Source organism: Falco rusticolus, chromosome 1 (genome assembly GCF_015220075.1).
Source record: "Falco rusticolus isolate bFalRus1 chromosome 1, bFalRus1.pri, whole genome shotgun sequence".
Taxonomy (NCBI): Eukaryota; Metazoa; Chordata; class Aves; order Falconiformes; family Falconidae; genus Falco; species Falco rusticolus.
The window spans coordinates 88901133-88923588 of record NC_051187.1 but is presented as its reverse complement, the minus strand read 5'-3'; the positions used below and the strand labels follow the sequence as shown (position 1 = coordinate 88923588).

The 22456-nt window shown below is 62.3% G+C and overlaps 1 protein-coding gene across 1 annotated transcript; it reads left to right on the top strand.

Annotated features, from left to right (window-relative positions):
• On the top strand, positions 1-21976 carry ATP6V1B1 (ATPase H+ transporting V1 subunit B1). The gene is made up of 14 exons (XM_037396102.1): positions 1-73; positions 11554-11609; positions 13204-13302; positions 14650-14743; positions 16771-16848; positions 17217-17356; positions 18260-18361; positions 18549-18646; positions 19507-19630; positions 20070-20220; positions 20707-20789; positions 21018-21122; positions 21580-21709; positions 21810-21976. Exons 1-14 carry the CDS (start codon positions 1-3, stop codon positions 21974-21976), a joined length of 1500 nt encoding a protein of 499 aa, XP_037251999.1.
• Positions 21977-22456: the final 480 nt, after the last annotated feature.

The following is a 22456-nucleotide window of genomic DNA, read 5'->3' as shown; positions in this document are numbered from 1 at the left end:
ATGGCCGCCCCGGCCGCCGCCCGCCAGCACGTCCTGGCCCTCGCCCGCCGCCCCAGCGGCAGCCCCCGGCTGAGTGAGTGCGGGGGGCTGGGGGGGCACGGGGGGGCGGCACGGGGGGGGCGCGGCGTCCCTTTGCTTCCGAGCCGGGGAGGCGCACTGGGTGCGGTGGTGTGGTGGGGGCGGGTGGTGGCGGTGGGACAGGCAGGGAGAGGTGGCAGGGGGGCAGATAGGGACAGGTGGTGGCAGTTGGGCAGGCAGGGACAGGTGGGCGACGCTGGGGCAGTCAGGGGTGGCAGGGATGGGCGGGTGGCAGTGGGGCAGGCAGGGGTGGCAGAGACTGGTGGGTGACACTGGGGCAGGCAGGAACAGGTGGTGGCAGTTGGGCAGGCAGGGACAGGTGGGTGATACTGGGGCAGGAAGGGATGGCAGGGATTGATGGGTGGCAGTGGGGCAGGCAGGGGCAGGTGGTGACACTGGGGCAGGCAGGGACAGGTGGTGGCAGTGGGACAGGCAGGGATGGGTGGCTGGCAGTGGAGCAGGCAGGGATGGGTGCTGGCAGTGGGGCAAGCAGGGGTGGCAGAGATGGGTGGGTGGCACTCGGGCAGGCAGAGACAGATGGGTGGCCATGGGGCAGGCAAGGGTGGCAGGGACAGATGGGTGGCAGTGGAGCAGGCAGGGACCCTGGCTCTGGTGGCCCTCTATGGCCCCTACTTGCAGGCAGGGGTCCTGCCTTTGCTGCCAGGAGCAGGAGGGAGCACAGGGGCCATGTGGGTCTCAGGAGGGGCACAGGGGCTGTCGGGGGGTTGTCACCCATCCTGGGGTCTGCAGCTGCGGGGGCTGGCAAAGGTGTTGCAGACCCCCTGAGAGCTGCGGGGTGTGCGGTGGGCTGCGGCCGATCCCACAGTGGTGCTGCGGGGCACCGGGCAATGGAGCCCATCCTGACCTACTGCAGCGGGGGGTAAATGGGATCAACGTCCTCCCCACCCACCCAGCTGCTGCTCCGTGTCCTCTCTGGGTGTCCACTGCCCTGGTGGCCCCCTCTACCCCCCCAAAACGGTGCAATGCTCCTGTCTGCAGGTGTGAGTGCCCCCGGGGTCAGCCACGTGTGGGGGGAGTGGGGGGCATGACGAGGCGCCAGGGGACCCGGGCTTGCCAGGGAGGTGCTTGCCGAAAGCCATGTTTGCTGTGGCCTCCCAGCCCACTCGTGTGCTGGAGCCTGAGGCCGGCCACGTCCGTCACGGTGATGTCCGTGTGTTTGTACTGCCAGGGCTGGTGCTGTGCCGTGCAGGTGTCCCCTGCGCAGCACCCGTGGGTGCTGGCAGCTCTATCTGTCCCTGCATGCCCCACTCGCAGTGGTGCAGGGGTCCTGTGGGCAGCACTGGGCTGCTGGCACCCTCAGCCCACCCCCACAGGCTGCACCCCCCAGCCCAGCCCGACCTCATCGAGCCCACCAGCCCCACATCTTGGGGGTGGGGCATGACTGCCCCCCCAGCGCCCTGCCCCGGAGCCCAGCAGGCTCTGAGGCATCAAGGACGTTTGCTTTGACCTTTGCGCCTTCACTCCCGTCTCAGGATGGCTGCAGGGAGCTTTGCTGTCACCTCCCTGGTCCCAAACCGGGTGGCTCCGGGCTGGCACGGTCCCGGCTGCCCCCCCCCCCGGCACGGCTGAGTGCAGCCGGCTCTGCCCGGCTACCTGCCCGTGTTTGCTGTCAACAGGGCGCTGGGAGCAGCCACCCATGGGTGACTTCTGTCCAGTTTGCACTGGGTGACAGGCAGCCCTTGGCCGCAGGAGGGGCACTGGGGGGAGGGGGGCAGGGGGAGGACAAGCAGCCAAGGCTGGTTTTTGTCGCACGAGGGGCAGGTCCTACCCCCGTGCAGGCTCAGCGCACAGGCTCTCGCTGCTGCAGCCGCTTCTCGGTGCGCCTGTGGGAGGTTTGCTGGGCTGGGAGAGCAGCCGCCCCCATCACCTGCCCGGAGCGAAGCCCCCACAGAGCAGCCCCCCACGAGCTGCTCCACAGTGGTACGGCCTCTCTGCCCCAGCCAGGAGGGGACAGGGACCGAGGGCTGGCACCCGCGGGATGGTGGGTCATCGTCCCCACAGGGCGCAGCGTGTGGCCAGGCTCCTGTGGGGTCTCCATGGGCTCTCCCCTCCCTGCAGCTGTCAGCCTGGCATCCCGCATGCGGAGCCTGGCACGTGGCCCCTGTGCCTGTCCTGGCTTTTCAAGGCAAAAATGCCCATTTTCATTTTTCAAGGCAAAAAGTGCCTGCCATGACCCTGGCCGCCGTGCTTTGCCCCCCTGTCGCTGGGCTCCAGGAGCTGTATGGGCAGGGTCAGCTTTGCCAAGCTGGCTGTGCAGAGCCAGACCCCCAGCAGCCACATCCAGGCTGGGACAAAGTCCTGCCTGGGCTGTCCTGTCCCCACTGTATGTCAGAGGTGGGAGACGTGTGTGTGAGGGCTGTAACAAGGTGATGCTCTGCAGCCCCACGCACCGGGGGGCATGGGAGTGGGCCCCTGAGGCTGCCCCAAAAATGCACTGCAAGGTGAAGGTGAGGGTGGGAGCCAGGAGAAGGGACCCCACCAATGTGGGAGAGCTGCGGGGGGTACCTGGGGGTGACATTTGGAGCGGTCTTGGGGATGTATATCGAACACTGCCCCGTGCCAGGGAGGGTCCTGGTGTGTGCTGCTGCTCCGGCTCCTCACCCTGTGTGCCCCACGGCAATGCCATAGCCTGTCCCCAGCCCCATCACTGGGTGCTCAGCGGCCCAGGGTGCCTGGGGTCCCAGCGCGGGGCCCTGATATGGGGTCCTGGCATGGCACTGGGCATGGCAGCAGCTACAACAAGCTCCAGCTCCAGCCCAGCACCGTGACCCACAGCCCAGCACCCAGCACTGGGGCGACCCGGGGGGCTGAGCCGAGCCGTGGGCAGGCAGGGCTGGCTGGCAGGAGTAGGCAGAGCGCTGCCTACACTGCTCTGCTGGGGCCAGCTCTCCTGAGAGGCAGAGGAGGTATTAGCAGCTGCTTCCCCGTGCTGCGAATCCATTAGCACAAGCGAGTGGAAGAAGCACTTATCACCTCCTGGCCTTTGGCTTGACCCATCTTTACAAAAAACAATGCAGCGAGCCATGCTGCTGCCCGCACGTGGACTCAGGGCCGCTGCCCACACGTGGGCTTGGGGCTGCTTCTGCAGAGTGGGGTGCCCCACGCCCTGCCCCATGGTGCACTTTGAACGTGGCAGGCATGGGCTGGGAGCAGCTGGAGGGCTGGTCTGCAAGGGGATGCTTGGATGGATGGATGGGTGGACGGATGGACGGATGTGTGGATGTTTGGATGGGTGGGTGGACATTTGGGTGTTTGGATGGATGGACACATGGATAGATGGATGTGTGGATGTTTGGGTGGATGGATGGATGGAGAAATCTTGCTGGCAGCAAGCCCAGTGACACAACAGCTGTGCCATGTGATTGCAGCCTGGCAAGGGGATTTTGGTAGGACACATCTTGGCTTCTCCTGTGCCATGTTCCAACCAGCCCTGTTAGACTCATCTCCTGCTGGGACTCTGCACTGGGTCCAGGCGTGGTGCTAGCCCTGGGCTGCCCCAGGCAGGGGACGGTGCCTTTGGAAGCTGTGGTTGGTGGGGTTTGGGACATGGCATTGCCCGCTGGGGACACGGGAAGCAGGAGAGGAGGAATCAAGGAGATCCCCAAGCCCTGGGCACCCCAACACATCTCTCCATGGGGGCTGCTGGTGGGCAGGGGCTGGGTGCTGAGCCTCACAGGGCCACATCAGGCTGTGCTGCCAGCCCAGGTGCCCCCAGCCTCCGTGTGGGAGCTGTGGGGCGCTCAGGGGGGAGCGAGGGGCTCATAGGGCTCAGCACCAAAACACAGGATGGAGGAGAATTAAATTATCTGATCTCTTTGGTTTATCTGCCCTTAATATTCCCTGCCTTGCCCAGCAATTTGAATTCAGTTTCAGACCCGAGGTTGCTCGCTGGGAGAGCAACCCTGAACCACGGCGTGGCAGAGACTCAGTGGAGGAGCCCAAATTTATCTCCCTGAGAGCCTTGCGGAGGGTTCCTGGGAGCCCCAGCAGCTGCAGCAGAGCCCAGGCCTGCATGGCAAGGGCCGGGGAGGGCAGGGACAGTGGCATCATGGAGGGGCACCGCACAGGGGATATAGCCTGGCCCTGTGGGGACCTGCAGGTGGAGGAGCCTGCAGAACATGTGAGCCCCATATACCCATTTCCTAAGTGAAACTGGATTTGTTTTGTACTGCCTTGTCCCTGGGCAGAGGGAGGTTGCTGGTGGTGCAGAGTTGGGCTTGCTGCTCCCACAGCCTTTTTCCCATCTCACAACGATCCAGCTCTGCCCTGCTCACCCTCCCTGGCACTGCCACTGTGGCATCCTGGTGCTGCAGATGGGAAGGTTGTGGATGACCCCAAGAAGATGCCGGCAGCCCCTTGCCCTCTGTGCTGGAGCTGCCGGACTGCTGGGAAGCAGAGCTGGGCTCATGTCCTTGGCATGGCTGTAGGAGATGGCAGCTGCGGTGAGTCCATAGGGCTGGTGAGGGGGCTGGCGGGTTCCTGGGGGCTGCAGCCGTTGCGTGCCTGTGTCCTGCTGCTGGCCGAGCCTAGGCAGGTGGGTTCTGGCTCTTCCCCATCCTCCAGCCCCTGCCTGGAGGAGCCATCCATCCTCCCACCCCAGTAGTAGCATCGCCAGCACCCCATGGGCCATCCCACAGGGGTGGGATCCTCTGCCCCATGGTGTGGCAGGATCCCCCAGCCCCACAGCTCTGGTCTCCATCACTTCTCCTTTCCCCTTGGGGCCATCTCCTCCCCTCAGCGTCTTGAAAGCCTTCGGCCCAGCTGATGCCTGCATCTCCTGCCCGGGGCTGGGGTTCAGCAGCCCTGCTCCTCACCGCCCGCCCCCCCAGCTCTGTTTTGTCTGATAGAAAATGCGACAGCAAGCCCAGCAAATTTTTTTTTTTCTTTTTTTTTTTCCTTGGGTTGGCTTGTTTGGTTCACGCTTGGCTGGCCCTGCCATTCTTTGCCTTTCCTCACATGACATGCAGGTGTGTATGGGAACCCTTGGCCGCCGGGTCCTAATTAGTGGCATAGAGTGTGACCCCCCGCCGGGCTTTTCACCGGCTCTGCCGGGCTGGGGCAGGCCGGTGGGTTTGACAGCGCGGCACAAAGTGACACATGGCACAATGGGCAGGTTGTGGAGGGGGAAAGCGGTCACTTAGGGATTGTCGGAAAAGTCCCAGGACGGCTCCGGGCTGCCGCACTTATCATCGGTGCAGGATGAGGCTGCTGGGCAATGCTGATGCTGGGCTTTTGGGGGGCTCAGCGAGGGGTGTCTGGGGTGATGCTGCCATGCCTGGAGGATGGGTCACCACTGCAGTGCTGGTGCCGGTGCTGGGCAGGGCTGGGCGGGATTTTGAGGTCAAAGTCACCTTCGAGGCCGTATTATTGCCCCATCCTGGAAGCTGGGCTGCAGCACCTCAGGTGTCAGCCTGGGCTGGTGTTTGGGTTAAAAATTAAGCACGCGTGTGATGAAATGGTGAGCAGCATCCAGGGAGGGATGCAGGATGCATCCAGCCTGATCGGGAGCAGCCATGGCCACCATGCCTTGTGCTGTGCGCACCCAGCCCCCTCTTCCCCGCAGGGTGTCTGCTGCCCGTCGCTGTGGGGTGCCAGGTCTGGGGCCACACGGTGGGACCCCCCCTCTGTGCCTGCCAGGTGTGAGCTGGGGGGATGCTGGGGACCCATCCTGATGCCCTGTAGTGGCTCTGGACCGGCTCTGGACCTGCTGAGACACCTTTTCATCCCCATCCTCGCTCTGGGCCAGAGGGGAGAGGATTTGGGGGATTTTTGGGCTGTTTATCAGTGCCGTTTGCTATCTTTACTCCAGCTTGGTTCCCCTTCAGCCCGTGCCATCCCGTGCTTCAGTCCACATGTGGGTCTGGGGGTGGGAGAGGGTGTTGGAGGTGCTGGTGGCCTCATGCAAACCCCAGGTCTGTAATTTGGGGTAGGGGATGTGCAAAGTCCCTCAGGCAGCGAACAGGGATGAGCATCCCTCCTTGCACACCCAGTCCCAGAGGTCAAGACAACCATTGCCGGGCAGAGTTTGCCAGGCAAATTTGTCCAAAATCTGCCTCGATCGCTTGTGAGAAGGTAATAACCTTGCGCAGTTCTCTGCCAGCCTCTGCGCGGCCGGGGCTGGAGGAGGACGGGGCAGGGCTGCATCCATCCCCTCGCCGCGGCGGGTGCCGGGACCACCACCCCACGGAGGCCGGGAGCGAGCCCCCCGTGCACTTTGGAGCAGAGCCCTAAGGCGTGCTGGGGCTGGGGGCGCCGGCAGCGATGCCCGGGCAGGGGCAGGGGGCTGGGGAGGGCAGGGCGGTGAGGGGGAGCAATTAGTGGCGGGTGTAGTTGGGTCGGGTCCTCTTTGTCACCGGGGGCCCTTCCCCCCCTCCGGCCGCCACGGTGGTTAGTAGTGCGTGAGTGTCAGGGCTAACAGAGATTGCATCTGACAGGAGCTGTGAATTTGGGGCTGGGGGTGTGGAAAGGCCAGGTTGAAAGACTTTTCTTTTCTCTTGGCCCCTCTCCCCCTGCCTCCCGTGCCCTCCCCCCCCCCCCCTCTCCCCGGCCATGCCCCCCGGCAGCCGGCCGGCCGCCGCAGCCCACCCACCCCGCCGCTCCTCCCCCCGCTTGTTCATAACAGCTCAACATCTTAATTATCTGAATTAGTGCTTTCCGGTAGCAGGGGCTCCCCCTCCTCTGCCCCGTCCCTCCCCATCCCTCTCTTCCTCTGCCTCCTTCTCCTCTTCGGTTCCCCTAGCCCTGGACCCCTTTGGTGGGCTGTCACTTGGTGTTACTGTCGTGATTTCCTTCTCTATCGTGATAGAGCCCTTTTGCACTGCAGGGGTGGGCACGGGTGAGGGGGCTGGAGCCATGCAACAAGTGCGAGGCAGGGTGGCACGGGTACCGGCACCCGCTTTTCCGGGGATGGCTGGGTTGGGGCAGGCAGGGGCTGGGGGCGAAGCCCTGGGGCTCCCTGCTTTGTGAAGCCAGGAGCTGCGCGTTCCTTGGTGGAACGTGGGATGCTTTGCACAGAAATCCTTTGCAGGAGATTCATTTTTTCATAGCGTGGGCTGCAGTGTTGTTGGCACAGAGAGGCAAGCCAAACCAAAGGGAATCCCCCGGGTGGCTGGCGAGGCGAAGCCCCTCTGAGTTTTTTAATAGGCTTTTCAGTGGAAATGGTGAAGAACAGGGAATCATGGAGCAATGTTTTTTATCACCCCCCTGTTCATTTCTCCATGACCAAGCCTGGCCGTCCATCTGTCCATCCCCTGGAGGCCCACTCTCCAAAAAGCCCTTTTTGGCTGGGAAGATGTCTAGGCACCAGGCCAGGCTGCCGGAGCTGCGGACCCTCCAGCTCTGGAGATCTTCATCCCCCTGGGACGGGACCCTGGGAGCAGCTCCAGGTGACCCTGCTTGGGCAGGGCTTGGACCAGGAGATCTCCAGAGGTCCCTGCCCACTGAGAGCAAGCCTGGATCATCATCTCTGAAGTCGGAGGTGACATTGCAGAGCTGTGTGGCCAAGCTTGGACTCTTGGGTTACATTTCTCCCTCTGTATTGGAGATGCTGGTGATGTTGCCACCACCCCACAACCCATTCCCAAAACAAAGTCATGGTGGGGGAAGAAGGGGAGCCGGTGACAGCAGAGGGCAGCTCCTCTGCAAACAGACTGGTGTAGCTGGAGAGAAGCATGACGGAAAGGCAGCGCTGAGACCCTGCACTGCCAGGGACCCTCATGAGTCTGGGCTGGGGAGCCTTCCCTGCCTCAGTTTCCCCATGAGGAAATGAGAGGAACAGCGCTTCCCTCCCTGCGTGATGGCTGGAGGGCAAATATATATGCATATATGTTAGTTAAAGATAGGTAGATTGGATAGGTGGGTGGATGCAGAGCTGAATGAGTGGGTGGGTGGATAGATGGGAGGATGGATGAGTGGAATGATGGGGATGGGTGGATGGATGGAAGGATGGATGGGAAGATAGGCAGAGAGCTTTGCCAGCGATCCAGTGTCGCAGCCACAGTGGCCTAAGTGGTGCTGCCAGAGGGTCCGATGCCCTTGGTGGGAGGAGACAGCCTGGTGCAGTGGAAGGGAAGCCAGGAGGGTCCCGAGGGGGCTGGCAGCCATCAGGGCTGGGTCAGAGACCACCATGCTTGGGAGAGAGGGATGAGCCCTGTCGCCCTGTCCCATGTGGGTGGCTCTCCAGCAGCTGGAGCTGCAGAGAAGATGCAGGGAGAGAAGAAAAGAGCCCAACAAAACCTCCCGAGGGAAGGGAAGCAGGAGAGGCGGTGGTGGATATTTTGTGAAGGAGCTGGAAGGGGAAATAAAAGGCAGAATGGTCACTTTGGGAATAAAGGAGACAAAAGCCGAGGAGGTTGGTGGCAGAGAGCCGGCTCTGGGTGTGCCAGCCCCCCAGGCTGCTGAATGGAGGACAGCAGGAACTGAGTGTAATTGGGTAACGGAAAGAAGGCTAATTAGCTAATTAGCTTGAGAAGTGGGCCCATGTGAAACTCGTGAGGTTCAACAAGGCCAAATGTAAGGTCCTGCACCTGACTTAAGGCCATCTCTGGTATCTGTGCAGGCTGGGGATGAAGGGATGGAGAGCAGCCCTACTCAGAAGGACCCAGAGGTGCTGGTGGATGAGAAGCTGGGCATGACCCAGCACTGTGTGCTCGCAGCCCAGAGAGCCACCTGTGCCCTGGGCTGCATCCCCTGCAGCGTGGCTGGCCAGGCGAGGGAGGGGGCTCTGCCCCTCTGCCCTGCTCTGGTGAGACCCCCCCTGCAGCGCTGCCTCCAGCTCGGGGGTCCTCAGCACAGGAGAGACGTGGAGCTGTTGGAGCAGGGCCAGAGGGGACCACGGGGATGGTCAGAGGCTGGAGCAGCTCTGCTGTGGGGACAGGCTGGGAGAGTTGGGGGGGTTCAGCCTGGAGAAGGGAAGGCTGTGGGGAGACCTCAGGGCACCTCCCAGTGCCTAAAGGGGCTGCAAGAAAGCTGGAGGGGGGCTTTTTACAAGGGCATCTAGGGATAGGACAAGGGGGAATGGCTTTAAGCTGAAGGAGGATAGATTTAGATCAGATCTTAGGAAGAAATTCTTTGCCATGAGGGTGGCGCGGCTCTGGCACAGGCTGCCCAGAGCAGCTGTGGATGCCCCATCCCTGGCAGTGTCCAAGGCCAGGCTGGACGGGGCTTGGAGGAGCCTGGGCTGGGGGGGGGGATTGGGTGGGCTTTAAGGTCCTTTCCAACCCAAACCATGCTGTGATTCTAATTGCAGAAATGGCAGGGATTACTGGCACCTGCACCGGGCCAGGGGCTGGGCGAGGGAAGCTGAGTGCTGGGGCCCTGGCTGTGCTGCTGGGGGTGGCCCTGCGCTGGGCTGTGGGGTGGCCCGGGATTGGTGCTCCCAGATGTGGGATGCAGCCAGCAAGCGGCAAACAGGGCCTGACCCCTAGAAATGAAGTTCTTGTGGCTGGTCCGGCTTGGCTGCTTAACACATGTGCAGGGCTGGCTCCAGCACCGGTGCTGGCATCACCAGAAGGGTAGCCAGGATGCTGCGGTGTAGGGACCCGCATCCCACTGCCCTGGACCACCCATCCCTGCAGCTGGTGGGAGGGAGGCTGGCAAGCTCACCAGCTGGCCCAGCCTCTCCAATCCGATTAGGATCATGAGCAAATCAGAGAACTTGGTGTGAGAAGAGAGGGCAGGGGGATGAAAGGGCCCAGTGGGGTCAGCAAAGCAAGGCCCTGCCATGGCAGGCATTACAGCATTTGACACATTGGTAAAATGATCAGGGACCTGCAATTGCCTGGGAAGCTGCTCCCAACCCTTGCATTCCCCATCCCTGGGGACCTGCCTCCTCTTGCTGGGCTTCATCCCTATTTGTCATCCTTGGGCTTTACATCCCAGGAGCTTCCCTGCCCTACAGTTATCCCCAGGGTCTTTGTAGTCACTTTGGAGAAATTGCATCCCCAGCACCCTTGTTTCCTTGGCTGAATGCAGCGCAGTCCCTGGTGCCCTGAGGTCTCATCCTGAACTGTGGGGTCCCAGGCTGGCACCCCAGGCAGTGCCACTTTGCACCCTGCTGGCAGGACCAGGCAGGATGCTCGGAACTTGCCTGAGTGGTGGTGGCTCTGGAAGTCTGTCCTCCAGCCCAGCAGCATCCAGCTAGGGTTGTCCATCCCAGGTCTCCCCTGGGGACAAGAGGTGACTGTGGTGAGGGGGGCAGCTCTGCTGATGTGCTGCTGGCGGAAGGGCAGTGGGAGATGACAGGGCTGTGCCCGTTGCACAGCATCTGGGGTGCTGTCTGTGCCCGTGGGTTTTGGAGGGTGTGTGGGCTGTGCTGTAACAACGGGGCTGGGCGGTGGAGGGAACGGGGCGGAGGCTGCTGTGGGCATGGGATGGACGAGGAAAAGCCTGGTGGAGATGGGGATGCCCTGCTGGGAAGGGAGCTGGGATCTGCAGGAGCTACTGGAGTGGCCAGCACCTTGCCAGGGCTGCTGTGCCACTGGGATAGGGCTGCTGAAGGTTGGGAAGCTCTCCTGGTGCTGCTGGATGAGGGGGGGTTGAGCCAGGGAAGCTGGGGGACAGGGAGACGTTGCTCATCCTGGATCCAAAACCTGCTGGTTGTGGTGGCATCCCTGGTTGTGGCATCCCTGCCCGGCACATGGGGGACCTTATGAAGGCGATGCAGCCCCCAGGCTGGCTGCTGTGTAGCCACTGGCACAATGGCAGGAGCCACTGTGGAGCACAGCCATGCAACGGCACGGGGAGGGGCACAGACCTAATCCTGCCTTCACTGTGCCACAGGCAGCATTTGGTGAAGGATGGCAGCCGCGGGGTGCGAACCGGTGTCTATTGCGGTCTGGGTGGCTGAGGGAGGCACCAGGGTCTCCCTGCATGAGGGGGTTCCCATAGTGGGAAAAGGAGGGAGTGACAGGCCAGTTTTGGGGTGGAAACTGCCTGCCCCTATCTGTGCTGCCAATGGCCCCAAGCCCCTCTCTGCCTGGGTGGGATGTGGCTCTTGCAACTTGTTAATATGTATTTTCCACAAAAGGGCTTTTTATTATGGTTTTTAAAAGCAAAATCTTGGTGTAAGGAAAAACTGTGCTTGGAAAAGCAGAATGTTGACTTGCAGAAAGTCTTTCAGTTTGCTGGTGGGGGCAGGCTGCTGCTGCCTCGCTCCTGGCTTTGTGTCCTTCCTTCCTGCACATTTTTTTCTACTTAAGTTTTTTATATGAACTGAAATAAAATTATTTTAGTAAAAGTGACATTTCCTGCAGGATGGATCTTCTGGGTCTCAAGTTTAGCAGCTGCTTGGTCTGTAGCTAGGATAAGGGATGGGATAGCAGGAATGGATGGTGCTGAGGTGGAACAGAACCTGCCCTGCTGGTGCTGTGGCCCCCCAGCCCCCGCGGTTTGGGGGTGACAATGCTGGGAGCATCCCCTTCTCCGGGGGCTGATGGTGTGTCCTTCCCCTGACAGCCTACCAGACGGTGTGTGGGGTCAACGGGCCTCTGGTGGTGCTGGACAATGTGAAGGTAGGACCCCGTCTGCCGATGGGTGACAAGGGGACCCCTTGATAGTGTCACTTTGGGCTGTGCGGGGACCACCGTGCTGTCCCTGCCCGGGCCTGACTGCCAGACCCCGTCCCGGGCGGGGAGGGTGCAATGGGGGAGCGTGTCCCTGTCCCCTCTCCCTTGTCCCCTGTCCCCTGGGCTGTCCCCTCCTCTCTGGGGTCCGTCAGCCAGCTCCGAGCTCCCTCCTCTGGACGCGGCCGGCAGCAGAGCCCGTGTGCCAGCCTGCACACGTGTGTGGGCGTGCAAGCGTGTGTGCTGGCGTGTGCACGGACATGGGACGCGTGTGAGCGCACGGGTGGCCGTGTGTGTGCGCTCTGCATGGGCACCCTGCACTTGCCCCGTGTCCCCCCGCACCCAGGCACCTGCTGTCCCCCTGCCTGGGCTCCAGCTCCTGTGCCTTGTCCCCTGTCCCTCTGCCCAAGCTCTGGCTCCCATCCCTTGTCCCCTGTGCCCCTGCTTTAGTGCAGCTCCTGTCCCCTGTGTCCCAGCCCGAGCTCTGGCTCCTGTCCCCTGTGCCCTTGCCTGAGCCCTGGCTCCATAGGGGAGCCTGCTCTGAGCGAGACCACCGCACAAACCCTGTCTCAGCCCATGTCCCCAGCACCAGGTGTCACCTTGGTGGCACCCTGCCTGTCCCTGCTCCAGGAGCAGGGCCTGTGCTCACTTGGGTGGGTGTTGGGCATCTCAGCATCGCTGCGTGGCCTTGCCAGCTGGGACCCTCCGAGGGGCTTTGTTAGCTGGTGGCTCATTTCTATGGCCCCTTCCACACCGAGCCTGGCAGGATGGAAATTAAGCTCAATTAAAGAGCATGACCATGGTGGGTGTTTCCTTCACTTTGTTGTCCTTTATGCAAAGGTCTTTACAGAAGAATTAAAGTCCAAAGTTCACAGAGCTGGAGCCAGCCCCAGTAGCTGGGAGCAGGGAGGAGGAGGAGGAAGAGAGCACAGGGTGTGCTGGGCAGGCACGCTCAGGGAGTGAGCCCCCTTGAACATTGTCCCCAGAGCAGGACGTATCCCTCAGCCAAGGGGCTGCTGAGAAGTCCCCTCCATCTGCCCTGGGGGTCCCAGCTGGGTGGGAAGGCTGGGGAGGTTGGTTGGTGTCCTTGGGGGGGCTGCAGCCCTTGTCCCTCAGAGATGCCACCGACTCCGGGGGGTTTACCCAGGGCTGTGGATGTGCTTTGGCAGGCTCTCAGAGATGCTGCTTTATGCAGGTGATGGGTCTGCCTGCTTCTGGTATGGAGAGGGGGTTGAGTTTGTTAGCTGTCAGGCTTGGGGGGCGCCTGAAAGCACCCCTGGCAGGAGGGGGCTGTTGGGGAAACTGAGGCATGGAGCAGTGCCACAGCCTGGAGCACGCGCCGGGATGGGGCAGGGGCATCAGCCGCTGAATCCCCCCCTGCCAGTGCTGGGTGGCTGCAGAGAGCATGGACACCCCAACCATTTCAGGGGAAACTGAGGCAGCACTGGCAGGCAGGGCTGGTGGGCAGGGTCTGCAAGGGGTGGCCTGGAGTGGAGGGAGAGGAGCCCCCTGCACCCATCTCACACCAGCCCTGTCCCTACAGTTTGCCCAGTATGCTGAGATCGTGAACTTCATGCTGCCCAACGGCACCCGCCGCAGCGGGCAGGTCCTGGAGGTGATGGGCTCCAAAGCCATCGTCCAGGTGAGCCCAGCGTGGCAGGGATGTGGCGGGATGGGGGACACACCGGGACAGCATGGCTCAGGGGTCTGCCTCCTTCCAGCCGTGGCTGCTGCAGCCAGCACAGCCTTGCTGGGCTCTTGTCCCAGCTCTCTGGTGTCCTGGGACAGGCAGTGTCCTGCTGTGCAGCTCCTGGCTGGCCCATGGCCCTTTGGCTGGAGCGGAGGGAGCTGTGCCGGGGCTGGTGGAGTGGCACCAGTGGCGATAGAGCTGGTGCCTGCTCAGGGCAGGAGTATCTGGGTGCCAAAGGCAAAATGATGACATCTGTGCAACTTCAGCAAGATGCTAGGGCCAGATGTGGGCACGACCCTGTGCTGGGTCTCCGTTCTGCTGTGCCCATCCTCCCCTCGCTTGAGCTGCCCACCCAGCTCCCCTCCCCGTGTCCGTGCCAGGGAGAGCCTGCCTGGGTGATGCCGCAATGATGGGACCCCCCATCCCTTATCCCTACATCTTCCCCACTGACCTCCTTGTGCTGACCCCCCCAACCCTCCTGCCACCAGTCCCCTGCGGGACCAGGACCGGCAGTGGGTTCCTGGGGTGCTGCCCCCCAAAACCAGGGCAGCCAAGCAGTGGGGTTTCACCGTGAGCACTGGGGCTGTTTGGGGCTATCTTGCCCAATTAGCTGGGGTCCTCTCCCACCCAGGTCCCCCCCCAACCAGCCAGCCCAGGGCTCCGGGGTGGCTGCACAGCTGCAAGCCACCAAACTTCGCTCCTCTAATGCCGCCCGGACCTCTGCAGCGCCCTTTTAATCCTATTAGGGAGTCAGCCTCAGGAGGAAAAACAAGAGGAAAAAAGGAGCCTTTTGCAGAAGCAGCTTTGCTGGGGGCTGACCTGCACGCACCTGCACACACCCAGCTCCTGCGGCCATCACCTGCCCTCGTGCCTGCTGGCATCCCCGCCAGCTGTCTGCCCCTGGCATTCCCAAGCCTGCCCTTCTCCCAGGGGCCACATGGCTCTAATTAAAGCAGCGATCTGGAGGTTAATTAATACAAATGGTGTCAAATATTATACCGATCAAAATGCCTTGGGTTTCCCTGCCCGAGGCCCTTCTTGCCGTGCTCATTGCATTCACAAGAGTGTGGTCCCCCCTCCCCTGCCTCCCACACGCCAGAGCCCCTCAGCAGGGAGTTTTCTTAACCCTGGGGTCTCTCACCCTCTTTTATCACCTCTCCCTGATGAGTTTTTCGGGTGAGTGCAGATCACATCACCTCCCCATGGAGAGCCTTGCTGCCCCTGAGCCCCATGGCCCTCTGCGCCTGCTAATCCCAGCTAATTGCCACCCACCTGCCTCTTGCCCTGGGGTCTCCACAGGTGTTTGAAGGAACATCTGGGATCGATGCCAAGAAGACCTCCTGCGAGTTTACTGGGGACATCCTCCGGACCCCAGTTTCTGAGGACATGCTGGGTAAGCCCAGCCAGCCGCTGAGCCCCCATACACCTCGGTGCATGCATGGTGGGGTATCCAAGTGCAGGCAGCCAGAGGAGTCTGGGGGTCTTGGAGTTTAGCTCTCTGCTGCCTAGGGGCTGAGCACATTCCTGGGCATGCTCTCTGCTCCTGGGAGAGTCACATCCAGTGTGGAGAGATGGTGACCCTTGTACAGGGCTAAAACATCCCCCGGGGCCCACTCTGCCCAGTTATCCCAGGAGAAAAAGCTTGGGCTGCACTGGAAGAAGATTTCCCGGGTGAGGAGAGGCAGATTTTTGCCCATGGTCATGCCGCTAGGACTCCCATTACCTTGGCTTTAGGAGAGCAGCATCTTCCCAGTCTCTGCTGAGCCCTGAGATCTGCCCAGGTGTGAGCACAAAAAGGGGACCTGCCACCCCTGTCCCCACAGGGTCATCCACCTGGGCAGAGCTGGGTGCTGGCAGACCCCCCCGGCCCCAAGCAGACTCCCCTGGGGCCGTTCAAGTTCAGCCGCAGGGCCTTGATCCCCCTCCCCAGATCCTGAGGGATTCTGCAGCCCCCAAAGCAGCCCCGGGGACTCGCAGGGGTTGCAGCCGGTGACAGCGGTCACTCAGGGTCCCGACAGAGGGATGTGGGCTGACGCACGGCGTCGCTCCCCGGTTGGGAGCCGAGTGTCTCCTGCAATCTCCTTCCCATCTCTGCCGGCAGCGCAGAGCCCGGCCAGAGCCCTGCCTGCAAAGGGCAGCGGAAAGGGCAGCCTGGCTGGGAGCGGGCGGGTGTCGAGCACGGTACGGCAGCGCACGGTGACGGCCGGACAGGTCCCGGCTCCCCGGCAGCGGGGAGGGAGGCCCCTGCTCCTTCCCCAGGCGGGGTCCCCCTGTCCCCACACGGGATCCATCCCTGAGCCCCCCCAGGAGGGGCTAGGGGTGGGCAGAGGTACGCGGAGTCCATCCCAAGCTGGCCCCGCTTGTCCCTCCGAGCCTTCCCGCCCTGTCTCGGGGGGGGGTTCATCTGGGGGTCTCCCAGGTGCTCGGCTGCATCACCCCTTCCCTCCCCTCTGCCCTGCTTTGTGTCGCGGCGCTGAGTTCAGTGGCTGCACGCCGGCAAGATGTGGGTGCCCAGCGAGCACCAAGGTTACTGACCTTTCATGCTCTGTGCCTCCGCGCCCCGGCCCCGCCGTCAGCTTGATCTGCTCTGACACGGCGATGCTTCCCCGGCCCGTGGGGACCTCGAGAAAGTCCCATGGGGGCGGCAGCAGCGGGCGGGGGTGCCGGGGGGGCCGCAGAGCTGGCACACCGCCTTTGCCGCTATCGATCCTGCAGCTCGGAGCTGGTCGATGAGGCTGAGCACGAGCTCAGCAGCTCTCCGGGAGCCTTGTACCCCCTCCCCAGGGCTGGTATGGGGGGGGGGTCTTGGTGTCATCCCACCTTCACGGGACCCGGCAACCCCATGGGGGAGGTGATGGAGGCTTGGATGGCATGGGGAGGTCTCTGGGGATGTGGCTCTGTGTGCTGGCATCTTGCTGTGGTGTCACCCAGCCCTTGGGTGACATGGTCCCTGCCTGCCCCAAGCAGTGATGTGGGCACACCTTGTCCCCTGGCACAGGGACTGGGGATGCCTGCAGCCACCCCAGGTGCAAAGTCCTCTGCTCCTCAGCCACAGCCACCCAGCACCCACGTCCCCTCTGGGGCACCTCAGGCAGCTGGGATGTCCTGTGGCACCCATAGGTGCCCTCCGTGCCCTCCATTTCCCAGGTTTCCCCACAGCTGGGGGTACTCAGGAGGGGCAGGATAGCCCCCAGGTGCCCCTGCACGCTATGGGGGGCTTGCAGGGAGACTTCAGCAGACCTTCGGTCTCGGAAGCACTGCTGACTGTCCCAGCACTGCCTGCAGCAGCACAGGGCACCGGGAGCCGGATGGAAACCCTGCCCTGCAGCCACGGAGCAGGCAGCTGCCCGCTCGCAGGGCTGGGTGTCCCCCCTCAGCTGGTGCCTTCAGCCAGGGACCTCTGAAGCTCTCTCCTTGCAGGTCGGGTCTTCAACGGCTCTGCCAAACCCATCGACAGCGGTCCCCCGGTGATGGCCGAGGACTTCTTGGACATTAATGGTGACAGCTCTGGGCACGGCGTTGCTTTGCCAGCTTCTTTTACCAGCTGCAGGCAATGAGGGTCTTGGGGACAGTCTGGATCTGGGGATCACGCTGTGCCCTCATGGCTGGAGCAGCCCCACGGTGCCGTCCCCATGCCACTCCCAGGGGGGTCCATCCATGCCCCTTGGAGTGCCCTGGGTGGGGGTATGGGTGCAGGGGTGGTGGCTGGTAAGCCCATCCCACCCCAGGGCTGGTGCTGGGTGATCGCACTGCTCCAAGAGCCTGCTCCTTCCTTATCTCCAGAAGTTCATGCCTAATTTTTGGCACCAACCGGGGCGATTCCCCCATTTTGGGGTACCCTGTGGGTGCCTAATTTCCTGCTCCAGGCCAGCCCATCAACCCCCATGGCCGCATCTACCCTGAGGAGATGATCCAGACCGGGATCTCGCCCATCGATGTGATGAACAGCATCGCCCGGGGCCAGAAGATCCCCATCTTCTCTGCTGCCGGGCTCCCCCACAATGAGGTGGGTCCTCACGGGGTGCTAAGCTGCTGATGCAGCCCTGGCAGCAGGTGGAGGATGAGGATGAGGATGAAGGAGGCAGTGTGGGGGGATTTGGGAGGGCTGGAGCCTGTCTTCTGTGTTTTAACTCCTCTCCCCACTGTGCTCTGGTTCTCTGCTTGCCGTGACGGGGCCAGACCCACCTTTTGTGGTGGCTGTTGTGTTCCCTGAGTGCCCCCAGCCATGCAGGGTGATGGGCTGGTGCATGCGGGAGAAGGGAAGCTCATGTTATCTTGTGCCTCAGTTCCCCCATCTGCACAGCGAGGGGTAAAGCAAACCCTGGCGTGGCAAGAGCTGCACTGGCGGCAAGGCAGAGCTGATCCAGGCTGGTGTGGGGTGCCTGAGCCAGTGGGGCAGGGGGCTGCACATCATCTCGTGGCCCCACAAGCATGGCTGTACCAGGGGCAGGCAGGGCAGGAGGCAGTGGAGATAACCAGCCTGATCCATAGGTGCACCAGCGTGGTGGGTGGGCAGTGCTGCCCTGACCCCCTCAACACAGACAGTGGTGCGATGGGGTGGAAAACCATACCTGACAGATCGGGAGTGACACAGGAGGGTGACCATGGTCAAGTCAGGGCCCGGCACAATGGGCACGGTGCCATGGCAAGGGGGCACGGCTGGCTTGGGGTGGGGGGGCTGGACCCCACTCCCCCTTGACCTGTGGGGCTGGGTGGGCAGCTGGGGGTGCTGATGCCTCTCCAGGGATGACCTCTTCTCCGCTGGTTTCTATTCGTCCTAGCTCCGTCCCCTGCCCTTTGCTGCTGTGGGGCTGTATCCTGGTCCCAGGGGGGCCGTGGCCCCTCCAGTGGGGGGACTTGGCTATGGGCACTGGCCCTGTGCTGCCCGCCTGTCTCTGTCCTGCTGCAGATTGCTGCACAGATCTGCCGGCAGGCTGGGCTGGTGAAGAAGTCCAAGGACGTGATGGACTACCATGATGACAACTTTGCCATCGTCTTCGCTGCCATGGGGGTGAGTTAGTCCCGGGACAGCACAGCCCAGCCGACCTCAGCAAAGCCTGCTGAGGAGCCCAGACTGCATGGAACATGTAGGCAGCCTGGCTGCCGCCTCCCTGTTGCTGCCACGGCAAAGCCTGCCTCAGTTTCCCCGTGCATGAAGCTGCCCTGCTCTTGCTGACCAGCCTCTCCCACCTGGGCAGGTGAACATGGAGACAGCTCGCTTCTTCAAGTCGGACTTTGAGGAGAACGGCTCCATGGAGAATGTGTGCCTCTTCCTCAACCTGGCCAATGACCCCACGTGAGTCAGCCTTGGGGCTCTGGCATGCAGTTCTCCTCTCCTTTTCTCCTTTCTCCTCTCTGTTTCTCCTTTCTCCTTTCTCCTCTTCTTCGTTTCTCCTTTCTCCTCTTCTTCGTTTCTCCTTTCTCCTCTTCTTCGTTTCTCCTTTCTCCTCTTCTTCGTTTCTCCTTTCTCCTCTTCCTCGTTTCTCCTTTCTTCTCTTCCTCGTTTCTCCTTTCTCCTCTTCCTCGTTTCTCCCTTCTCCTCTCTCCCCACTGAGGGCCTGATCCGTCTCGGGTGGATCACGGTGCAGAGCCTGGTGCTGGGTGCAGCTGGGGGTCATTAGGGTCCTGCTGTGTGTGGGACCCCCAGAGGCTGCGGGTCCCTCTGCTCCCCAGCAGTCAGCCCTGCTTCTGGGTGCTGCAAGCTCTGCACTGAGTAGCAGAGAGGGGCTGCAGAAGTGTGTGTGTGTGGCACATCTTGCACGGTGCTGAGTCCCTTGGGCTCCTCCCTGTGCCCTCCTGGCACCCCCAAAACTGCCGCTGTGATGGGATGGGGAGCAGCCTCCAGTGCAGCTCAGCGCGGGGCACTGGGGAGTACAGGGGGGTGCACACAGGATGGGAGGGGCAGCTGGCACTGAACCCAGCCAGTGTTTGGTCCCCATGCTTTCCTGCAGTGGCTGGGAGCCGATGCCTGGGTGGGCAGTGGGTGCCTCCCTCCTCCTCCTCCATGGCCATTGCCTGGTCCCAGCTCAGGGACCCCGAGAGCTGGGGTCCCTCCTCTGGGCATCCTTGCCAACATGCTGCAGCCTGCCGGGCTCTGAGGATGCTCTGCCAGGGTGGAATTGGGATCTGGGGGTGCCCACGCTGTCTCCCTTGCAGCATTGAGCGGATCATAACACCCCGCCTGGCCCTGACCACTGCTGAGTTCCTCGCCTACCAGTGCGAGAAACACGTGCTGGTGATCCTGACAGACATGAGCTCCTATGCCGAGGCCCTGCGGGAGGTCAGCACATGTCCCCCGGATCCGCCCCAGTCCCTGTGTCCTCCCTGTGTGGCAGGGGATGAGGACTGCCCACTTGGGCTGCCCGGGATGCTTGGGGTGTTTGGGATGCTTAGGGTGCTGGGGGTTCCAGGGTGCTTGGGGTGCTGGGGGTACCCAGGGTGCTCAGGATGCCTGGGCTTCCAGGGTACTTGCAGTGTTTCGGATGCTTGGGGTGCTCAGGGTGCCTGGGATGCTTGGGGTGTTTGGGGTGCTGAGGAGTGCTCAGAATGCTTGGGGTGTCTGGTATGCTCGGGGTGCTGGGGATGCCTTGGGGTGCTCAGGGTGCCCAGGACACCTGGGGTGTCCAGGATACTTGGGCCACTTGGGATGCCTGAGGTGCTGGGGGTGCCTGGGGTGCTTGAGCCCCCCCAGCACTAATGGCAGCTCCCCTGCCCCGCAGGTGTCAGCAGCCAGGGAGGAGGTGCCCGGCCGCCGCGGCTTCCCTGGCTACATGTACACCGACCTGGCCACCATCTACGAGCGGGCTGGGCGCGTGGAGGGCAGGAATGGCTCCATCACGCAGATCCCCATCCTGACCATGCCCAACGATGGTCAGCAGCCCGGGGGGGACACGGCACGTGGCCTTGGGAAGCCACAGGGCTGGGAAATCCCAAATTGTTCTGTTTTACCACATTCTGGGGGAGATTGTAGGATCTGTCAGGGTAGCAAAGCTTGCTGGGATGATTTACGGTTATTTCCACACACACCCCCCCCCAAGTTGTCCCTCTGGCCCCCCAGCTGGAGCAGAGCGCTGGGTTTCAGCCAAAGGGTGTAGCTGGGGGGCTCACACTTGAGGGGTGTGGAGGAGGGGGATGCGTAGGCATGGGCATAGGGGTGCACACACACGCAAGCCTAAACCAGGTGGGTCTCTGCCTGGCAATGGGGGGAACTGGCTCTTGCTCACAACCACAGGCTGGTGCAGCTTCCCTGGGGCCACGCTGCGCCGCTCAGCCCCAGCGTGGGGCACAGCCATGTCCCCTGCCCGGCTGAACAGCCAGACCTGCTTCTGGGGCTCACACCATCCTGCCTCCCCTTAGACATCACCCACCCTATCCCCGACCTGACGGGCTTCATCACTGAGGGGCAGATCTACGTTGACCGGCAGCTCCACAACAGGCAGGTTCGTTCCCGTGCCCCTGCCTGGCTCTGTGCTGTGGCGGAGTGGGGTTGGATCTGGCACCACTGTCCCCCTCCCCGGCATTGGATGGGGCTGGAAACCACCTGAGAGCACCAGGATGGGGGTGCCAAGGGCAGGGGGGAGTCCGAAGTGGGGGCAGCAGTCCCCTTGCCAATACCCAGCAGTGCTGGCAGTGGGCAAATGTGTGTGTGGGTCCCCCTCTTCCTGCAGATCTACCCCCCCATCAATGTACTGCCCTCCCTCTCCCGCCTGATGAAGTCGGCCATTGGGGAGGGCATGACCAGGAAGGACCACGGGGATGTGTCCAACCAGCTGGTAAGGGCTGGGCTGCGGGGTGGGGAACCGTGATGTGCAGTGTGGGAAATGGAATCATCTGTCCCTCCAGAGCCCTCCTGCTCCTGCCTGGGGCTGAGATTGTGGTGCTTTTGGCCATGACAGATATGAGCACTTATTCCTGTCATCTCCTTGACATAAGGGAGAGTTTAGGTAAGGGGGTGGGATGCTTTACCCTTGGAAGTGGAAAATCCAGGGGATGCAAAGCCCCAGAGCACAGCTGGAGCCGTAGCTTGTCCTGCTGCAAGAAACCCAGGCTGACAGCAAGCTGGATTGTTTTCCATGCAACATATATTGTTGCCTATAATATATATACACATATACAATTATATGTATGCTGCTCCTGGAGCTGGTCAGGGGAGAGGCTGTGCTGCTGCCCGTGCTTTGCCTGCCCGGTAGGTTGCACAGTGTCTGTCCTGCTGCCCTGTCTGTCCCACAGTACGCCTGCTACGCCATCGGGAGGGATGTGCAGGCGATGAAGGCGGTGGTGGGGGAAGAGGCGCTCTCGCCCGATGACTTGCTTTACCTGGAGTTCCTGCAGAAGTTCGAGAAGCAATTCATCACCCAGGGTGAGGCGGGTGGCTGGACCCCAGCCCCCAGCCGAGCGGTGGTTTGGGGGTTGGACCAGACCCCCAGCATGTCCTTGCTCCTGCCTGCTTCTCTTCCCAGGTCCCTACGAGAACCGGACCATCTTTGAGTCCCTGGATATCGGTTGGCAGCTGCTGCGCATCTTCCCCAAGCAGTTGCTCAAGCGCATCCCTGAGAGCATCCTGGCCGAGTACTACCCGCGTGATGCCAAAGCACCGGGCCAGGGGCCAGCCAGCACGGCCCTCTAACCCCTGAGCTCTGGGCTGAGCTGGTCAGCTCTGGGGAGCAGCCCTGTGTCCCTGAAACCATCCACAGGTCCCTCCTGTGGGGCTGCTGAGCAGGTGCAGAGGGCTGTGGGTCCTTGGCACCAGCATCCCAAAGCGGTCAGAAACCTTCTCTCCTTGCTCAATAAAACCAGCGTGGTCACCAAAACTTCGATGTGCTGTTGCACTTCCCACCGTGGCTGTCTCCTTCCCACCCCTGGTCCCTTCCCACCCTCCCTGTGGGAGCAGCACTCCCTGCCCAGCCCAGGCAGGCAGCCTGGTGTGGGCAGAGCTCCACGCCTGGTAGGGCAGAGGTGTGGGAAGCTGCCCAGGCACCCACTGAGACACTTGGCATCTCCTCACACTATGGCATTTTTGATTTTAAGATGACCCGGAGGTGGAAAGGCCACGAGAGGGGTGCGTTTGCTGCAGGGCTGCACGCCCGAGCATCTCCCTGCATCAAAG

Excerpts from the sequence above, each read along its gene's own strand:
- ATP6V1B1 (XM_037396102.1), top strand. The coding sequence starts at position 1 with ATGGCCGCCCCGGCCGCCGCCCGCCAGCACGTCCTGGCCCTCGCCCGC. Across the intron at positions 17,357-18,259 it reads CCGGGCTCCCCCACAATGAG|ATTGCTGCACAGATCTGCCG; the intron begins GTGGGTCCTCAC and ends GTCCTGCTGCAG. Across the intron at positions 18,362-18,548 it reads TCGTCTTCGCTGCCATGGGG|GTGAACATGGAGACAGCTCG; the intron begins GTGAGTTAGTCC and ends CCACCTGGGCAG.